The following is an 18,153-nucleotide window of genomic DNA, read 5'->3' as shown; positions in this document are numbered from 1 at the left end:
ACCGACCCACTCATCCACCCACCCACTCACCCACCCACCCACTAATCCACTCACTCACCCACCCACGCACCCACCCACCCACTCATGCACCCACCCACCCACTCACGCACCCACTCACTCACCCGCCCACGCAATCACCCACCCGCCCTCGCACCGCTCCCATTGCTCCTCTCTCGCTGGCCCGCCTCCTCTGCGTGGTTGGATGGAGTCGTCGGCGTATCGGGTTTATTGTTGTTGATATTCCTTGTGGATCGTTCTGACAACTACTCCACTCCTCCCTCTAGCCTCCCTCCCCTGCCGCCTCCTCCTCATCGCTCCGTCTCCTCCTGCAGGGAGGTTCCCCTGCTCGGAGATCAGCTCCCTGCCACCGCCTCTTCCTCCTGCACACGACTGGGTGGGTGGCCAGCACCACCTCCACCATCACCACCTTCACCATCACCACCTCCATCCACCACCTCCACCACCTTCACCATCACCACCTCCATCCACCACCTCCACCACTACCACCACCTCCACCTCCACCACCACCATCACCACCTTCACCACCATCACCACCATCACCACCTCCACCACTACCACTACCAACTCCACCACCTTCACCATCACCACCTCCATCCACCACCTCCACCACTACCACCACTACCACCACCACCTTCACCACCATCACCACCATCACCACATCCACCACCACATTCACCACCATCACCACCACATTCACCACCATCACCACCTTCACCACATCCACCACCACCACCACCATCATCACCACCTCCACCACCATCACCACATTCACCACCACATCCACCACCAGCACCACCTTCACCACCTCCACCACCTCCACTACCTCTACCACCACTACCTCTACCACCACTACCTCTACCACCACTATCTCGGTCACCACCACCTCGCGCTGTGGAGCTCACGAGGCCGGGACCACTCGGCTGGGTACACCTCGTTCTGCTGCTACAGCTCATCCTGCTGCTGCTCATCCTGCTGCTCCTCCTCCTGCTGCTCCTCCTCCTGCTGCTCCTCCTCCTGCTGCTGCTGCTGTTGTTCATTCTGCTGCTCCTCTGCTCCGGCGGGGGAGGTGAGGTGGGGTGAGTGAGTGTTGAGGTTGAGGGGGGTTAAGGTGGGGTGAGTGAGTGTTGGGGTTGTGGTGGGGTTGAGGTGGGGTGAGTGAGTGCTGGGGTTAAGGTGGGGTTGAGGTGGGGTGAGTGAGTGTTGGGGTTGAGGGGGGTTGAGGTGGGGTGAGTGAGTGTTGGGGTTAAGGTGGGTTGAGGTGGGGTGAGTGAGTGTTGGGGTTAAGGTGGGGTGAGTGAGTGTTGGGGTTGAGGTGGGGTGAGGTGGGGTGAGTGAGTGTTGGGGTTAAGGTGGGGTGAGTGAGTGTTGGGGTTGAGGGGGGTTGAGGTGGGGTGAGTGAGTGTTGGGGTTAAGGTGGGTTGAGGTGGGGTGAGTGAGTGTTGGGGTTGAGGTGGGGTGAGTGAGTGTTGGGGTTGAGGTGGGGTGAGTGTTGGAGTTGAGGAGGGGTTGAAGTAGGGGAAGTATTTCGATTTAAAGCTTTCGTGACTGCAAGGATTCATCTTCTTTGGTTCTTTCGGTAAAGTCACGTAGAATGAGAATAAAATAATAAATTGATAAAATAAAATAACACAATATTCCCACGACGTTTCGGCCACAACACAAGCGGCCTTCATCAGGTGAAGGGACGAAACTGTCTGGAGGACAGCGCTGGAGTGAAAAAGCCACGTTCAGATCACGACCTTTAAGCTGTGTGAGAAGAAACAAAGTGCCTTGACAAAGGAATTAGCATAGAATTTAGCATTGAAATAGCTATGTTAAAGTATACACATCCGCAGAGACACCCCTTGACAAAGGAATTAGCATATAATTTAGCATTGAAATAGCTGAGTGATTAGCTTGTGACTGGTCACAGAAATGGCTATGTTAAAGTTAAAGCATACACATCCGCAGAGGCACCCCTTGACAAAGGAATTAGCATAGAATTTAGCATTGAAATAGCTGAGTGATTAGCTTGTGACTGGTCACAGAAATAGCTATGTTAAAGTCAGAGCATACACATTCACCGAGGCACCTAGTACAAATCAAACAGGAGAATTTAGCATTTAAATAACTAGGCGAATTTAGCATTGAAATAACTGAGTGATTAGCTTGTGACTGGTCATAGAAATGGCTATGTTAAAGTCAAAGCCTACACATCTGAGCTATTCACAGTAACTGGGTATACACTACACTATATAATGAATACTATATAGTGAACCAATAAAAAACTAAAATATAAATTATCTCAATGTTATCAATAAACTCTATATATTTTCCAATCAGCTAAGCTACCAACAATAAGTCGTTATATATCACAATGCTATATGGCGAAAAAAAATGGGTGGATTCTTACCCTGAACTTTAGCATTTTATCAATTTATTATTTTATTCTCATTCTACGTGACTTTACCGAAAGAACCAAAGAAGATGAATCCTTGCAGTCACGAAAGCTTTAAATCGAAATTTAGCCGCCTCTACGGGGAGGGATTCCACACAACCTTAAGATCATTCAACAACTTCTGAGCTTGGCTGTGTTCGCTCCAGCGCTGTCCTCCAGACAGTCTCGTCCCTTCACCTGATGAAGGCCGCTTGTGTTGTGGCCAAAACGTCGTGAGAATTTTATTGTGTTATTTTATTTTATCAATTTATTATTTTATTCTCATTCTAGGTGACTTTACCGAAAGAACCAAAGAAGATGAATCCTTGCAGTCACGAAAGCTTTAAATCGTAGGGGAAGTATTTTCCGGAGCTCAGTCCTCTACGGCTCCAGCCCTGGCTGGCTATTTAGAGGCGGCAGATTGTTCACTGCTCCTCCTTATTGTGCGATAGAATCTTTATTTAGACCGCAGGAGGAGGACATCTGATGATCTACGAAGCTCTTTAACACCTCGGCAAGAGAGAGAGAGAGAGACAACATCATTGTCTGGGCCGTGCCTTGCTGAGAAGGAGCGAATCATAATCGGTATCTTTATACTGCAGGAAGAAAGCTGATGGTCTGCAAATCTCTTTGTGGACCGCACGACCAGTAAATCCGGTGCGTGCTCATTAACAATGCCACTGTGCGTGGACTATGGTGGAAGCAGCGGCGGCAGTGTTGAGGGTTGGTGGATCATGCACGTGGCCGTCGAGGTATTTTAATCAAGGCCGTAGCCAAGGAGTCAACATTTGGGGGGACCAAATCTTCAAAAGTGATCCCCCCCAGAAAAAAATAAAAATCTAAATTTAAAAACGAATTTCCTGCCGAAAATATAAAAAAATTCACTAACACATAGGATGGACTTTTCTTTTGTTTTTTTTTACAATAATGTCTAATAGTGTATTGTATTACATTGCTTTGTTTTTATCTTTTCTTGTTTCGTTGTATGTAATGGCAGAGATTAGGGATTAATAAAGTACAACCATAACCACAATCATATAAACAGCAATCTATTTTATAACAATATATTGGAGGGGGGGGGGGACATTTTGAGCATATTTGAATATTACAATTACGGCCTTCATTTAATTATTTATTTTGCCGGGTGATGGCGGTGGTGATGGTTCTGCCGGCCACCCACCCCCTCGTACGCCGCAGTGCCGGCCTTCATAGGCGCTGCTCGCTACTAACACCGCTTGCCCCCAACAGTCTGCTGCAGGCTGCACGGGGTGGCGTGGAGATCTTTGGCGGTGGAGGGTGGTGGTGGTGGTGGTGGCGGTGGGCCCCATCTCTTGCCCATGGAGCCGCTCATCGTTAAGCGAGAGGATGGAGAGGAGCCTGGCAGTGGCGAGATGTGGCTCAGGGTGAAGGTGGAGAGAGAAGACGCCGGTGACCGTGAGTGTGGTCTCTCTCTGCCTCTCGCGTCTCTTAAGTGCCCGCCGATTCGCCTGAACCCTGCATAGAGAATTGCGGATATTGAAGCGCTGGTGGTACGCTAAAGATACATATAGTGTATAGTAGTGTATAGTGTAGTGTATGGTAGTGTACTGTATAGTGGAATGTATAGTAGTGTATAGTGTAGTGTGTAGTAGTGTGTAGTGTAGTGTATAGTAGTGTATAGTGTAGTGTATGGTAGTGTATAGTAGTGTATAGTGTAGTGTATAGTAGTGTATAGTGTAGTGTATGGTAGTGTATAGTAGTGTATAGTGTAGTGCAGGGGTCGGGAACCTTTTTGACTAAGAGAGCCATGAAAGCAAAAAATTTGGAAATTTATTTCAGTGAGAGCCATATAATATATTTTAAAAGTGAATTCAACTAAATGTCAGTATAATAAGCCTCTGAATTTATTCTTTTAAATAATGTTGTTATAACACTCACCATTAATGCGACTTCTGGTGCTGCATGGATTTGCTGATGTCTTTGTAGTCGGGTTGGTACTTGGTGAGGTTAAGCTTCATGCAAGCGTTGAGGCTTTCATCCGTTAAACGTGATCGTAGGTTGGACTTGATGTTTTTAAGATGTGAGAATGACTGCTCACATGCATACGTAGATCCAAACATGGTCAATACAGCAATACTCACACGCTGCAGTGTGTGGTATGTGACAGGAAGCGCGTTCCAAGTTTTGAGAATCAGCTGGTCTTCGGGTTGGAGTTTTTTCATTTCTGTCCACATGTGCTTGCCCGCCAACTCCGCTTTCTGTCGTGTGATTCTTTTCAAATCTTCATTCAGTGACTTGAACTTATTCACCCACATGTCTGAGGCCTTCAGGTCAGCCACTTCTGCTTCAAAATCTCTGACGGAGACACCAGGGATGTAATTCAGGTCGGCTGTGTTCAGTGAACACTCGTTTGGATGGGTGATGAACTTAAAAAGACGAGTGTGCTTACGAAATTCTCCAAAGCGTGCTTTGAAGGACTGTAGGAGACTGGATGTGCAGCCAGCTAGCTGGTGGAGATCAAGGTTTTGAATGGGCTCACTTGCTGTGCATGCATCTTTAAATTGGCTCAGTTTTTCAAAATGTAGTAAACGACCTGTTTCAAGATCCGTGATGAAAAGCTCCAGCTTGTTTTCAAAAGCAAATACAGCTTGTTGAAGGGATAACAATGTATTTCCAATGCCTTGCATTTTCACGTTGAGCTGGTTCAGATGTTCAGTCAGATCTACGAGATAGTAAAACTTGAGGAGCCACTCGGTGTCGGCTAGCTCAGGATGCCCGACGCCTTTCATTTCAAGGAAAGTCCGGATTTCGTTCAGGCAAGCCGCAAAACGGCTAAGCACCTTCCCTCTTGACAACCAACGCACATTGCTGTGCAAAAGCAGACCAGGATAGTTATTTACAACTTCATCCAGCAGTGTTTTAAACTGGCGATCATTTAAGGCTCGGGCAACAATAAAATTGATCACACGAATGACCAGCGACATCACTTCGCCAAACTGCCTGTCACACATCTGAGCACAAAGTGCCTCCTGGTGTATAATGCAATGGAAACTTAGGATGGGTCTATTTTCATGTTCACGGAGAAGCGCCACAAATCCTTTGTTTTTCCCCACCATACACGGAGCACCATCAGTAACACTGAGAGAAGTTTATCCATAGGTAGACTTTTTTCTTGAGCAAACTCCATGAAAGACTTGAATAAATCCTCACCTCTTGTGGACCCTTTTAATGGCAGAACAGCAAGACTTTCTTCGCACAGTGTGTCACCAACAGCATATCTTGCAATCACGCTGAACTGCGACAAATGGCTCACGTCTGTTGACTCATCCAAAGCCAGAGAAAAGAACGGCGCTGCATTTATGTCCTTCACTTGCGTTTCCTCCACTTTGTTTGCCATCACGATGGTACGATCATGAACAGTTCTTGCCGACAGAGGCATGTCTTGTATCCGTTTGATTATCTTGTCTTTGTTCGGAAGATCATCAAAAAGTTCATTGGCTACATCCAGCATGAACGTTTTAGCATACTCGCCATCTGTGAATGGTTTTCCGTTCCTCACTATTGCTAAAGAACCAGCAAAGCTAGCCGAATTATAGTCACCTTGCCGGGTCCATACGCGGAGTTGCTGCTGGCTAGCTTGCACCCTGCTCAGAAGCTCTTGGCACGCTTTCTTTCTGCTGTCTCCCGCAGGGTATTTTGATGCAAAGGTAGCGTGGCGCGTGTCGAAGTGCCGCTTTACATTCGACCGTTTCAACGATGTAATTTTGTCATTGCAAATTAGACACACCGCAGAACCCGCTCTCTCCACAAAGGCGAATTCTTCGGTCCATTCGTCCTGAAATGTACGATACTCGTCGTCTTTTTTTCTTTTCGCCATCTTCTTCGTCGAAGGGTTAGCTTTGAGCTAATGACCGAGCAGACGCAGTCTCAGACTGATTCAAAAGGGGGCGTTTACCTGTTTTACCCAGCAACGGCAAACGTAGGCCAGTATCATCCAATTAAAATAATGGACAATTGCTCCTGCAGCCCTCAACAGGACATGCGCAGTGAAAAATCGATGGATGGATTAAAACAAGTGAGAATATTTTGTTTTATCTGCGAGCCATATGCAATCATCAAAAGAGCCACATCTGGCTCGCGAGCCATAGGTTCCCGACCCCTGGTGTAGTGTATAGTAGTGTATAGTGTAGTGTGTAGTAGTGTGTAGTGTAGTGTATAGTAGTGTATAGTGTAGTGTATGGTAGTGTATAGTGTAGTGTATGGTAGTGTATAGTAGTGTATAGTGTAGTGTATAGTGTAGTGTATAGTAGTGTATAGTGTAATGTATGGTAGTGTATAGTAGTGTATAGTGTAGTGTATAGTAGTGTATAGTGCTGTGTAGTGTATAGTGTAGTGTATAGTAGTGTAGTGGGCTGAAGTAGTAACTAATTTGCCCATTTTGTTTACGTGACAAAGCTTGCTGGCTGTGGCAGGTGGTGGAGGGCTACGACATATACCCCATCTAACCCAAAAACCTTTAGCATGAATAGTATTGGTAGCAAGAGCCCCCTACATGTTAAACTTGGTAGGTTACTTCTTTGTTTCGTAGTTATGGCGTGGGCTTCGTTTCTTCCACAACACGTTTCATGCACTTGGAACATTCGGCGGACCCCAAGCGGAACTGTCGGATAACTGCCACACCTCATTAACCGGCTGCCTGCATTCCCCCACAGATGCTGGATATCGGAGATTTTTTGGCATACTTAGTTTTGAACATATTGAAGAAGGATGGAGTGGTACCGTAACTGGTGCCAAATGGGACGCCACGGTGGCTAGGGAGATGTTAACTCCCTCGCCTGATACACAGGAGGTGGTGGGTTCGGACCCGACCCTGACGCCTGTTGTATAGTATCACGGTAGCTAGGAGAAGTTAACCACCCTCCCGAGTATACAGGAGGTCATGGGTTCCATCCCGAACCTGACGCCTTCTGCTGTATATTTGTAGTTTGCATCTCGCCCTCCCTGTGGTCGTGTGGATTTTTCTCTGGGTCCTCCGGTTTTTCCCTCCACATTTAGAATCGACGTCACACGTTTCGATTAATTAGGCTGCCGCTATACATTTCGTGACGATGATAATGATGATAAACCCACTTCGTTGAGCTATCATTAGTGATGGCCAGGTCGCTCCTGAAAAAGAGCCACATCGCTCAATGGGTACTTAACTGGTAAAATAAAAAATAGTTTAGGTCATTGCCCTGGGTGGGAAATAAATGCATTATTCCGTATGCCCATGTGGATTTCGTGGCACGTTGGCACACTCAAAAGGTCTAACAAAAATGATCCCCTCAGTTCAGGAAGCCGACGCGACGATTAAAGAAGAGGACGTTGAGGCTGAAGAAGTGGGACTCTGCGTCAAAGAAGAAGCAAAAGATGGAGATGACGATGACAACGACGACGACGAAGACACCTTCCGGATTAAAATGGAGGAATGCAAAGCTGGACGAAGGGAGCTCAGCGTCAATGGATATGACGTCCAGGCTGAAGGGGGAGTTGGGAGCGAGGCGACCGTTGGTGATAGTTTCGCCATCGTCACCCCCGCCACCACCGCCACCACCGCCGCCGCGGTCAGACATGGAGAGTCCCGGGCACCGCGACAGGACTGGGCCGGCGCTTCCCCGAGCGTGGCGGAGATCGAGGTGACCTTGGAGGACGACATTGAGGGTACGCGGTGGTGGGAGGGGACCGGCATGGGTTTGACTCCAGGTCGTTGCAGCAAGTGGTCTGTTGGCGCTGGCGGTAGAAGACTCCGTTCCGAGTAGCACGCGATTCATAATTGATATTCGGGTCAGAGATATTAACTACCTCGCCAGGTATGCAGGAGGTCGTGGGTTCCATTCTAACCCTGATGCCTGCTGTATATTTGGAGTTTGCGTGTCTCTCTCACCCCGTGGTCGCATCGATTTTTCTCAGGGTCCTCCGGTTTTTCCACGCACATTTATAATCGGCGTCACGCGTTTATACGAGCATTTGGCTGCTGCTATAAATTTCCACGTGATGATGATGATAAGCCCACATCGTTGAGCTATTATTTGTGATGGCCGGGTTGCACCTGAAAACGAGATATATAGCTCAGGTGGGGCCTTAACTGGTAAAATAAAAAATAGTAAAAATTGTAAATACAGTAGACCCTCGATTATTCGCGCTAGTGACAGGGAGGACGGCCGCGGATAATTCACAATTGCAAATAATCCAAAAAGCATCCAATTTCCAAAAGATCTCTATACCAAAAACCACTAATATGCTAACAATAGATCGATCGATGATGCGTGTGCTCAGTGATCATAACACTTTCCTGCTCCCGTCCAGCAGAAGACTCGGCCCACTAAGTGGATGACAGCAGAGCCACAGCCAATTAACATCGATCAAACTGAGCCCACTGTTGTAAAGATATTGCAACTACTGTACTGTAGGGCAGATCGCGTGGATTTCGGATTCACCGGAGCAACATATTTGTTCGGTTTAAGCACCGTGTGACTTGGTAATAAACATTTCCAAGAATATCAATGTATAGCTGTTTTTAGATGATTAATTTGGGCTTAAGGGGAAATCCACGAGTTATTAATTCATGTAAAAATCTCAGGTGCCATGGTTAATCTGCAAATTGGATAAAACCGCATGGCGGATACTCGTGAGTCGACTCTACTTTGACCACTGCTCATGTTTTTCAAACATTATTTCCATTTGGAAATGATTCTGGCCCAGATGACCTCTGCTACTCTATTAGCCGCTGTTCATTCTCAAACATTGCACCACTTGGAACTGGTTCAGCCATCAGAATCAGAATACACCTTAACACCCGCACTCACGAACACCCGCACTCACAAACACCCGCACTCACGAACACCCTCATTCACAAACACCCACACTCAAACACCCGCACTCACAAACACCCACACTCAAACACCCACACTCACGAACACCCACACTCACGAACACCCCGCACTTATGAACACCCGCACTCACGAACACCCCCACTCAAACACCCGCACTCACAAACACCCACACTCACAAATACCCCCACTTACGAACACCAGCACTTACAAACCAGCTTCGACTGAAAACGAGAACTGGCATTTGCAAACTGAACTGCGGAACTATTTTGTTCAGCAATCCTCCTCCGCAAGATGTAACGGGTCAGCACCGTGCTGCATGTGTGTGTAGTGCATCCGCGTGCACGTGTGTGTGAGTGTGTGTGTGCAGGAGCGGTAGTTGTAGTGGTTAGCACGAAGCTGTGCATGTGTGTGTAGTGCATCCGCGTGCCTCCCACTCCCAGCCCCGCCCACTTCCCTCTAGCAGCGCGTCACTCCCCCTACCCCACACCCCCCTCTCTATCTCTCCTCCCTTGCTCTTCCCCCTGATATAGCTTCTTGTCACGGCAGCCCGTTTGCCCACTTCAGCTGTTGTTTCTTGCTGTGGTTGTCCCACCTGATGACGGGCGCTTGTGTTGCGCCCGAAACGTCGTGATTTAATTTATTTTATTTTATACCTACGTGACTTTACCGAAAGAATCAAAGAGTATGGATCCCTTCAAGTCGCGAAAACTTCAAATCTAGATTAGCACTAAGCTGCGCAGCTAAAGCACCGATCAGAGTTAAATTCCCGCTCACGGCCAAAACCAGTGACGATTAACTGAACCAGTCCTTGGACTCCCCTAATCTACCCTGCCTCAAAAGAGTACCCGGTACGGTGTATAAACATCGCCGCTGGGGAGACAAAGGCAGCCGGGCGTGGTGTTGGCCACCCACCCCGTGTGCCGTGCCGGTCCTTATAGGTGCTCGCTAACAGCACTTGCCCCTACAGTCTGTCTTTGTCTTTTGTGTCTGTGTGTATGTCTGCGTGTGTGTGTGTATTTTTGTCATGGTTTGGTAATTGCTGCTCATTCAGAGGAGGAGTTGGAGACACTTCTGCTGAAACTGGAGCGTGCCACTAAGAGGTGGGGCCTTACCATCAGCCCCACCAAAACTAAGCACCTGCCTGGGTATTTTGTACCATCGAACACTCAACCCCCACAACTCTCAATCAGTGATGGGGCAATTGTGGAGAGAGTGGAGAGTTTCCCATACCTGGGCAGTGTGCTTATGACCGCCTCCGGTTTTGACTGCGGAGGTCTCACTCCGAATCAGTCGAGTGGTAATATCTTATCATCGGTTGCGTAGTGTGGAAGCGACCTGGTCTGTCGCTCCGCACGAAGCTTCTGGTCTTCTCGGCCACGGTCATTCCCTCCCTTCTCTACGCTTGCGAAACGTGGACCCCCCTAATGGAACATCTTTGCCGGTTAGAAACATTTAGGCTGGCCTGCCTACGATCCATCCTGGGTTTAACCAGGCTGGATTGTGTGAGGAACTCACAAATCCTTGAAAGATCTGGGCAAAGTCCCATCGGTGAGCTCCTCCGGCAAGCAAGGCTGCGTTGGCTGGGTCATGTAGCCCGCATGCCCAGCCACCGCATGCCTAAATAGCTTTTGTTCGGCCGGATCGAGGGGGCTAAACGGGCGCGGCACGGGCTAGAGAAGAGATGGAGTGATGTGGTACAGGAGGACGTGGAGCTGAGTGGACTTGCCGATAACTGGTACCAGCAGTGTCAAGCTCTGCCTCAGTGGAGGAGGCTCGTGAAGGACGCTACTGGGCAGTTGGAGGCAGTCGCCCTTCAACAACAACGGAGGGCGGAGGAGCGACGCTCACAACAACGAGCAGAGCGCCGGGTGGCTAAAGCACAGCAAGTCGGCACAGTAGGGGGCACAGGTGGTGCATCAGCCAGTCATCTCAGTCATCTCAGTCAGTCGGCCCGTGGCACCTGGGTCTGCCCCGTGACCTCCTGCCAGCGGGCGTTCGACACTTCACGTGGCCTCAAGGTGCACATGGCCTGGCACAAGCGTCGTGGTGACGTCACCGCCACTTAGTGGCGAATGGCGGTTGTTGTTGTCTGTGTGTGTGTTTGTGTGCGTGTCTGTGTGTGTATGTGTCTGTGTGTATGTCTGTGGTGACTAATTGCGCCCCTTTCAACAAGCAAGCCAGCATCAGGACTCAAGGTAAGTGAATTTAAAACAGATTATTTTTTCTATTCATGTTATTTTTTTTACAGTTGATTTACTATACAGTGTTTCTTACAGTACTACATGCAAATGTACAATATTGCTTTCTATAATGAGTTTAACAAGGCTTCTCCTGTGTTGAACCGTAACACATTTCATAACACTGACTGTATGGGCATTTAAATAGGTAAATTATTGTGCTGCGACTCACAAACCGCTCCGACTTGCGAACCGTCCCGACTCACGAACCGCTCTGACTTACGAACCGTCCTGACTTACGTACCGGGTCTCAGGATTGCCCCTATTTATTTAGACTGCAGGAGGAGGAATCCAATGAGCTATAAAGCTCTTTTTCACAGATGCCCAGCAGGCGCACGGGGGTCAGAACGTTACAACAACAATAAACACAATATTCATAAACGCAATAGGAGTGCAAAGTATAGGAAAGGTAAACCAATCACTTAAAAACAATATGCAAATAAAAGTACAGTGTGTTTTTTTATCTTACCAGGTAAAGCTATTTATTTTTCAAAAGCAACCCGGCCATCACAAATGATGGCTCAGCGAAGTGGCCGATATCATCATCGTGTCGAGATTTATAGCAGCAGCCAAATACTCTAAACGCATGATCTTCATTCTACACTCCCAGAGTCTCATGTAGAATCAGAGACCCACAGAGATCCATAGAGAATCGTACTCATCGAGACCCATGCTAAAACTAAACTATAATTTTATCTTACCAGAAGCGACCTGGCCAACTATCACAAATAATAGCACAAAATAGCTTAATAGTTCGGTCTTCAGTCGTTTTTCTGCGCAACAGTGAGGATGTAACGAATTCACTCCACCGCATCGGTCCCCTCCCCTCCCTCCCGGTAGCGCCGGACGCCGCGCTGGGCCGACGTTCGAGGGACGTCGGCGGCGGCCGAGGCGGCGGCGCTCCGGCGACCCGGCACGCTTGCTCGCTGTGCGGCAGGAGCTTCGTGCGCCCATCGGCCCTCAAGAGCCACGCGATGACGCACACGGGCGAGCGGCCGCACGGTTGCCCCGTGTGCGCCAAGCGCTTCGCCCACCCCTCCGACCTGAGGATCCACGCGAGGATCCACACGGGCGAGCGGCCGCACGCCTGCCCCGACTGCTCCAAGGTCTTCGTGCAGTCCTCCAACCTCAGGAGCCACATGAGGATCCACACGGGCGAGCGGCCGCACGCCTGCCACGCGTGCGGCAAGCGCTACATCCACCCGTCGGAGCTCAGGAGCCACGCGCGGACGCACACGGGAGAGCGGCCGCACGTCTGCGGCGTGTGCGGCAAGGGCTTCCTGCAGTCGTCGAACCTCAAGAGCCACGCGAGAATCCACACGGGCGAGCGGCCGCACGTCTGCGCCGTGTGCGGCAAGGGCTTCATGCAGTCGTCGACGCTCAAGAGCCACGCGATCACGCACACCGACGACCGGCCGTTCCGGTGCGCCGTGTGCGACCGGAGCTTCAGGCGCCCGTCGGTTCTCAAGAGCCACCTGCTGGCGCACGCTGGCGGACGGCGCCCGTCGCTCGGGCGCTCCGTGCGCGGCAGAGGGCTCTCGAGCGCATCGCGCACCTCGGGGTTGCACGTGGGGATCCACGGCGGAGGGAGCGCCGGGACGCCCCCCGGTTGTTGAGCCTCGCATCAAGAATCGTTGCAATCGGGAACCTTTTGTTTAGACTGACGGGGAGGAGGAGGGTGCGGAAGAATCTGACGAGCATCGAAGCGCTTTTTTTCACTTGTGTCCACTATGGGCACGGGGTTCAGAAAAGTTACAAATCTGTAAATGTTAAACCACAACAACCGCCAATTACCCCCTAAGTGGTGGCGGCATCACCACAGCGCCTGTGCCAGGCCGTGTGCACTTTAAGGCCACGTGAAGTGTCGAACGCCCACTGGCATGGAGCTCATGGGACAGACCCAGCAGGTGCCATGGGTCGAGTGACTGAGACGACTGGCGGATGCACCACCTGTGCCCCCTACTGTGCCAACTTGCTGCGTTTTAGCCAACCGTCGCTCCGCTCGTTGTTTTGAGCATTGCTCCTCTGCCCTCCATTATTGCCGGAGGACAGCCGCCTCCAACTGCCCAGTAGCAGCGTCCATCACGAGCCTCCTCCACAGAGGCCGATCTTGACACCGCTGGTACCAGTCATCGGCAAGTCCACTCAGCTACACGTCCTCTTGTACCACATCACTCCATCTCTTCTCTAGCCCGTGCCGCACCCGTTGAGCCCTCTTTATCCAGTCACTGGTTCTTCATGTTCTGCAGATGTAGATGCCACTGGTTCTTAACGCTCTGCAGATGCAGACGCCACTGGTTCTTCATGTTCTTCGTATTCTGCAGATGTAGATGCTAATTCCTTTTGGTGCTCTTGTTTCCTCTCTACTTTCATGAAAAACTTAACAGGCACTGTCATCATGAACAGCTGCCGACACCTTAGTAAACCTTTCATTGTTTGGGTCCTGAGACTCAAAGTAAGCCAGTGCTTGATACACGAACAACCACCACCATCTATTGTGCGGCGGTTGAACTTACAACTCTCGGTCCCAACAGCTGCAACTGGACCATACGGGGGACAGGTTTGTTAAAATCTCTGCAAGTTCATAAGTTGAACGTTCACTAAGTAGAGGGGGTCCCCGAACTCGCAACACGATCGTAGTGAGAAACTACAGGAAAGGAAACGTGAGCAAATCGCGAACACAAGAAAAATGGAAAATCCAAACCATGTTTTACTCCACCGGCTAAAGCCCACTGAGCTAATCGCCTCTTGGCGTCACACCTTCACCACAGGATTGCTCTTCGTCGATTCACGGGGAGGGAGGCGAGGGAGGGGGGCAGAGGCTTCATACCGCCGCTGCGATGTTCACCGCCTGAACTTCGTCGGTCAAACTTGACGTGGCACCTTGCCAACCCCCCCACCCCTTACGCCGTATCCGAGACGTCTCTGGCAGGTTTGTCAGTTTAACACGTAGGCTTTCGCGAACAATATCATCCATAATACAGGGTTTTTTTGTTAGGTTGTGTAAATATAAATAAGGCTGGCTGTCGCCTGATGAAGCTAGTTGTAAATACTGGTGAAACGTCGTACTCAGATTTTAAATGTTTTTTTTTGGTTTAGATCGCGTAAATATATAAATGTGTCGTTAAAACCCGCCACCACCCGACACAGCCAACTAGTAAGGATTGTCACGCAAACAGAACGTGGCAATTCGTCACTAGTACAGCACTAACCGGTGTGTTGGAGAGCCAAGCCACAACATCTTTGATCTTGTCCTTCCTGTCTATTTTGTGTATTAAAATAGCCGTACCAATGGTCATCCCTATTGAAGTATGCTGCCCTTTATAGGCACGCATTTAAATGATGCATTATTTGATGATTCGCTTTCGCTTCCATGCAGCACTAAGTCGGTAGCTATCCCAACAGTTAAAATTGTTTTTATTCTTTTCAATTTCGATAAATGATCTAATTAGTCTTGGCCAGTAGTAGCTAGTTTTGTACAGAACTTCAACATTATAAAAATCAATTGAGTGTGCTTGTTGGCATGCGTGTTCTGCTACTGCTGACAGTTGTATTTGGGAGAAGCGTGGTCACCACATCTACGCCTCTATATAAAGAACGAAACAGTTAAGACTTCTCCACAAACCTGGCTGTCACCTGATGAGGCTATTTGTAATTACTGGCGAAACGTTGTACTCGGATTGTAAATGTTGTGGCTTGGCTCTCCAACACACCGGTGTGCTGTACTAGTGACGAATTGGCATGTTATGTTTGCGTGACAACCCTTACTAGTTGGCTGTGTCGGGTGGTGGCGGGTTTAACGACGCATTTATATATTTACGCGATCTAACCCAAAGAAAACCTCTTACGGATGATATTGATCGCGGAAGCCTACGTGTTAAACTGGCATGTTCTGTTTGTGTGACAAAGCTTACACATTGGCTGTGTCGGGTGGTGGCGGGTTTAACGACACATTTTATTTACATGATCTAACTAAAAAAAACCTATATTATGGCGAAATATAGATGTGTTTACAGCCTTCTTGACGTACTTTGGGCGCGTTATGAGGACCTCTGGACTACAGGAATCGGTCTTTCTTGGAAATGGAGAAGGTAGCAGGGGCAGAAGTCGACCTCGGAGGAGGTGAATGGACGACATCAAGAACACCGCTGGCCCTGCACACTAACCAAGCTACGAGAGGCAGTGAGAGACGTGCGGTGTGCATGGCGGAGTCTGGTCGTGGATGGCACAAGGTCACAAGGCTGTTTTGTGTGCAAAGCGTTAGCCGTAGGAAAACACTTGCCCCCATCAAGGGACCTCCTTTGTTTGCATATTCACCACAAGTATATGTGGTTAATGCAGACATGATTTCTTGCAAAAGGTTTATGTTTGGTGTTTTAACATCTTAACACAACTGTTTTATTGTCATAAAGGGTAAAACCTATTCGTATTCTTTGATACTGGCAAGGGAGGTTCCATGATGTAGCTGCTCGCCTTTAGGACACCTTTTGGCGTCCTCTGGTCTAACGCTGTTTGAGACTGGGCTCTTAAGAAGGCTGTCTCTGGTGTGGACCAATCAGTTTCAAAGACAATGCATCATATACTACCAGAGCATTTTTTTTTGCATGTTCACCACAAGTATATGTGGTTAATGCAGACATGATTCCTTGCAAAAGGGTTCTGGTTGGTGTTTGAACATCTTAACACAACTGTTTTATTGTCAGAAAGGGTAAAACCTATTATTATACTTTGCCCCCACTCGCGTATTCTCGCCTACTATTTCTGAAAGTTGCATTCTTCAGAAATAGTAACGTTCTAACGTCCACGTATGTAATCTCATCGTTTCCCAGGGTCGTCAACGCTTCTGATTTGTAATGCAACACTGTCTTCATGCTGTCTCAATATGGTAATAATAATTATTTACATTTATCTGTAGGGCACCTTTCATGAATGTCTCAAGGTGCCCTTGTAAGAATGAGGATAAAGAAAAGGCTAACAGAGACACGAAGAAGCTAAATGGAATAAACTGACTTTAAACTTTCGCTACTGCAGGAATTCATATTCTTTATTTTTCTTTTATTGTTAAAATAACAATAAAATAATGAAAATAAAGCGAATATTCACTTTATTTTTTATTATTTTATTGTTATTTTTTCTATCTACGTGGAATAAACTGACTTAAGAAGATGTGGTTTTAAGACTACTTAACAGCATACCTGTAAACGCATACAGTTTACCCCGTATTCTTGTACAGGGAAATTGAGTTTTAAGGTCCATACGGTGTACATCCATTTCAATACAAGCAAAACTTTGTTTTGTATATTTGTGTTTCTCCCTTGCGATTGGACTTTGTAGGATGAACGTTGAGATTAAGGGTACGGGTCTGTAATAAGGTAGACACTGATAAGGCGTTGACAGGTATGTAGTAGTGTAGTGTATAGTAGTGTAGTGTATAGTAGTGTAGTGTATAGTGGTGTAGTGTATAGTGTGGTGTAGTGTATAGTAATGTAGTGTATAGTAGTGTAGTGTATAAGTGTAGTGTATAGTAGCATACCTGTCAAACCATACAGTTTACCCCGTATTCTTGTACAGGGAAATTGAGTTTTCAGGTGCATACGGCATACAGCCATTTCAATACGGCCAAAAAAAATGCTATTTTCATTGGTTCTTTCGGTAAAGTCACGTAGAATGATAATAAAATAATAAATTGATAAAATAAAATAACACAATAATATTCTCACGACGTTTCGGCCACAACACAAGCGGCCTTCATCAGGTGAAGGGGGCGAGACTGTCTGGTAGGACAGCGCTGGAGAAGATGAATCATTGCAGTCACGAAAGCTTTAAATCGAAATTTAAAATGCTATTTGTTTGTGTTTCTCCCTTGTGATGGGACGTTGTAGGATGATCGTTGAGATTTAGAAGGGCACGGGGTGACCAATAAGGTCTGAATTGGCCTGTAATAAAGTAGGCACTGTTAAGGGGTTGACAGGTATGTAAAAGTATCCACATTTTCGGATAAACGAATTGCCAACGGTAGGGAATTCCACAACCGTAGTGGTGCAGCCACAGCGAATGGCCCCTCGGCCCAGAACATTATTTTGGCTCTGGGAAAAGTTTTGTTTGACTGCATTTAATAAATTGCCCCTCATGCGTATATATGCTCTTACCCATAACGGCTCAGAAAAAAGGAGAAAATGAAAAATAAAAAGGCACAATCAACATGATTAATAGATTTGGCTTCTTTTGGGTTTCGGGGTCATGTCAAAGAATGTTGCGTCGCAAAAGCCCTCCTCCACCCGACACAGCCAATGTGAGTCAAACTGACGCGCCGCTTCAGCCAGCCACACTCAGTGGTATGCTGTTGTGACAGCGAATCTCACAACATTTAAAATGGGCATGGGCGTTGAAACTAAGTGAGTTTGATCCCGACCCTGGCGATGCCTGTGGTATATTTGGACTTTGTGTCTCTCTCTCCCCGTGGCCGTGTGGATTTTTCTCCGGGTCCTCTGTTTTTTTTTTCCCCTCCACATTTAGAATCAACGTCACCACGCGTTTGGAGAGTATTTGGCTGCTTACATTTCCATATGATGATGTTGATAAGCCCCATTTCATTGAGCTATCATCACGTGTGGCCAGGGTCGCTTCT

At 48.0% G+C, this 18,153-nt stretch overlaps 1 protein-coding gene across 1 annotated transcript; it reads left to right on the top strand.

Annotated features, from left to right (window-relative positions):
* Nucleotides 1-139: 139 nt before the first annotated feature.
* Nucleotides 140-16,546, top strand: LOC116957635 (uncharacterized). Its single transcript, XM_076057149.1, has 4 exons — nt 140-394; nt 3,686-3,871; nt 7,745-8,116; nt 12,366-16,546. Exons 2-4 carry the CDS (start codon nt 3,775-3,777, stop codon nt 13,139-13,141), a joined length of 1,245 nt encoding a protein of 414 aa, XP_075913264.1. The 5' UTR covers nt 140-394; nt 3,686-3,774; the 3' UTR covers nt 13,142-16,546.
* The last annotated feature ends 1,607 nt before the right edge of the window (nt 16,547-18,153 follow it).

Source organism: Petromyzon marinus, chromosome 79 (assembly GCF_048934315.1).
Source record: "Petromyzon marinus isolate PM22_M1 ecotype Great Lakes invasive population chromosome 79, UKy_Petmar_22M1.pri1.0, whole genome shotgun sequence".
In the NCBI taxonomy this organism is placed as follows: Eukaryota; Metazoa; Chordata; class Hyperoartia; order Petromyzontiformes; family Petromyzontidae; genus Petromyzon; species Petromyzon marinus.
This window is presented reverse-complemented; position numbering and strand designations above follow the sequence as displayed.

What these genes read in the sequence shown, in the direction of transcription:
- LOC116957635 (XM_076057149.1), top strand. Translation starts at nt 3,775, where the DNA reads ATGGAGCCGCTCATCGTTAAGCGAGAGGATGGAGAGGAGCCTGGCAGT. An exon ending in GAGAGAAGACGCCGGTGACC is followed by an intron (nt 3,872 to 7,744) that starts GTGAGTGTGGTC and finishes TGATCCCCTCAG; the next exon opens with TTCAGGAAGCCGACGCGACG. An exon ending in CTTGGAGGACGACATTGAGG is followed by an intron (nt 8,117 to 12,365) that starts GTACGCGGTGGT and finishes CCCTCCCGGTAG; the next exon opens with CGCCGGACGCCGCGCTGGGC.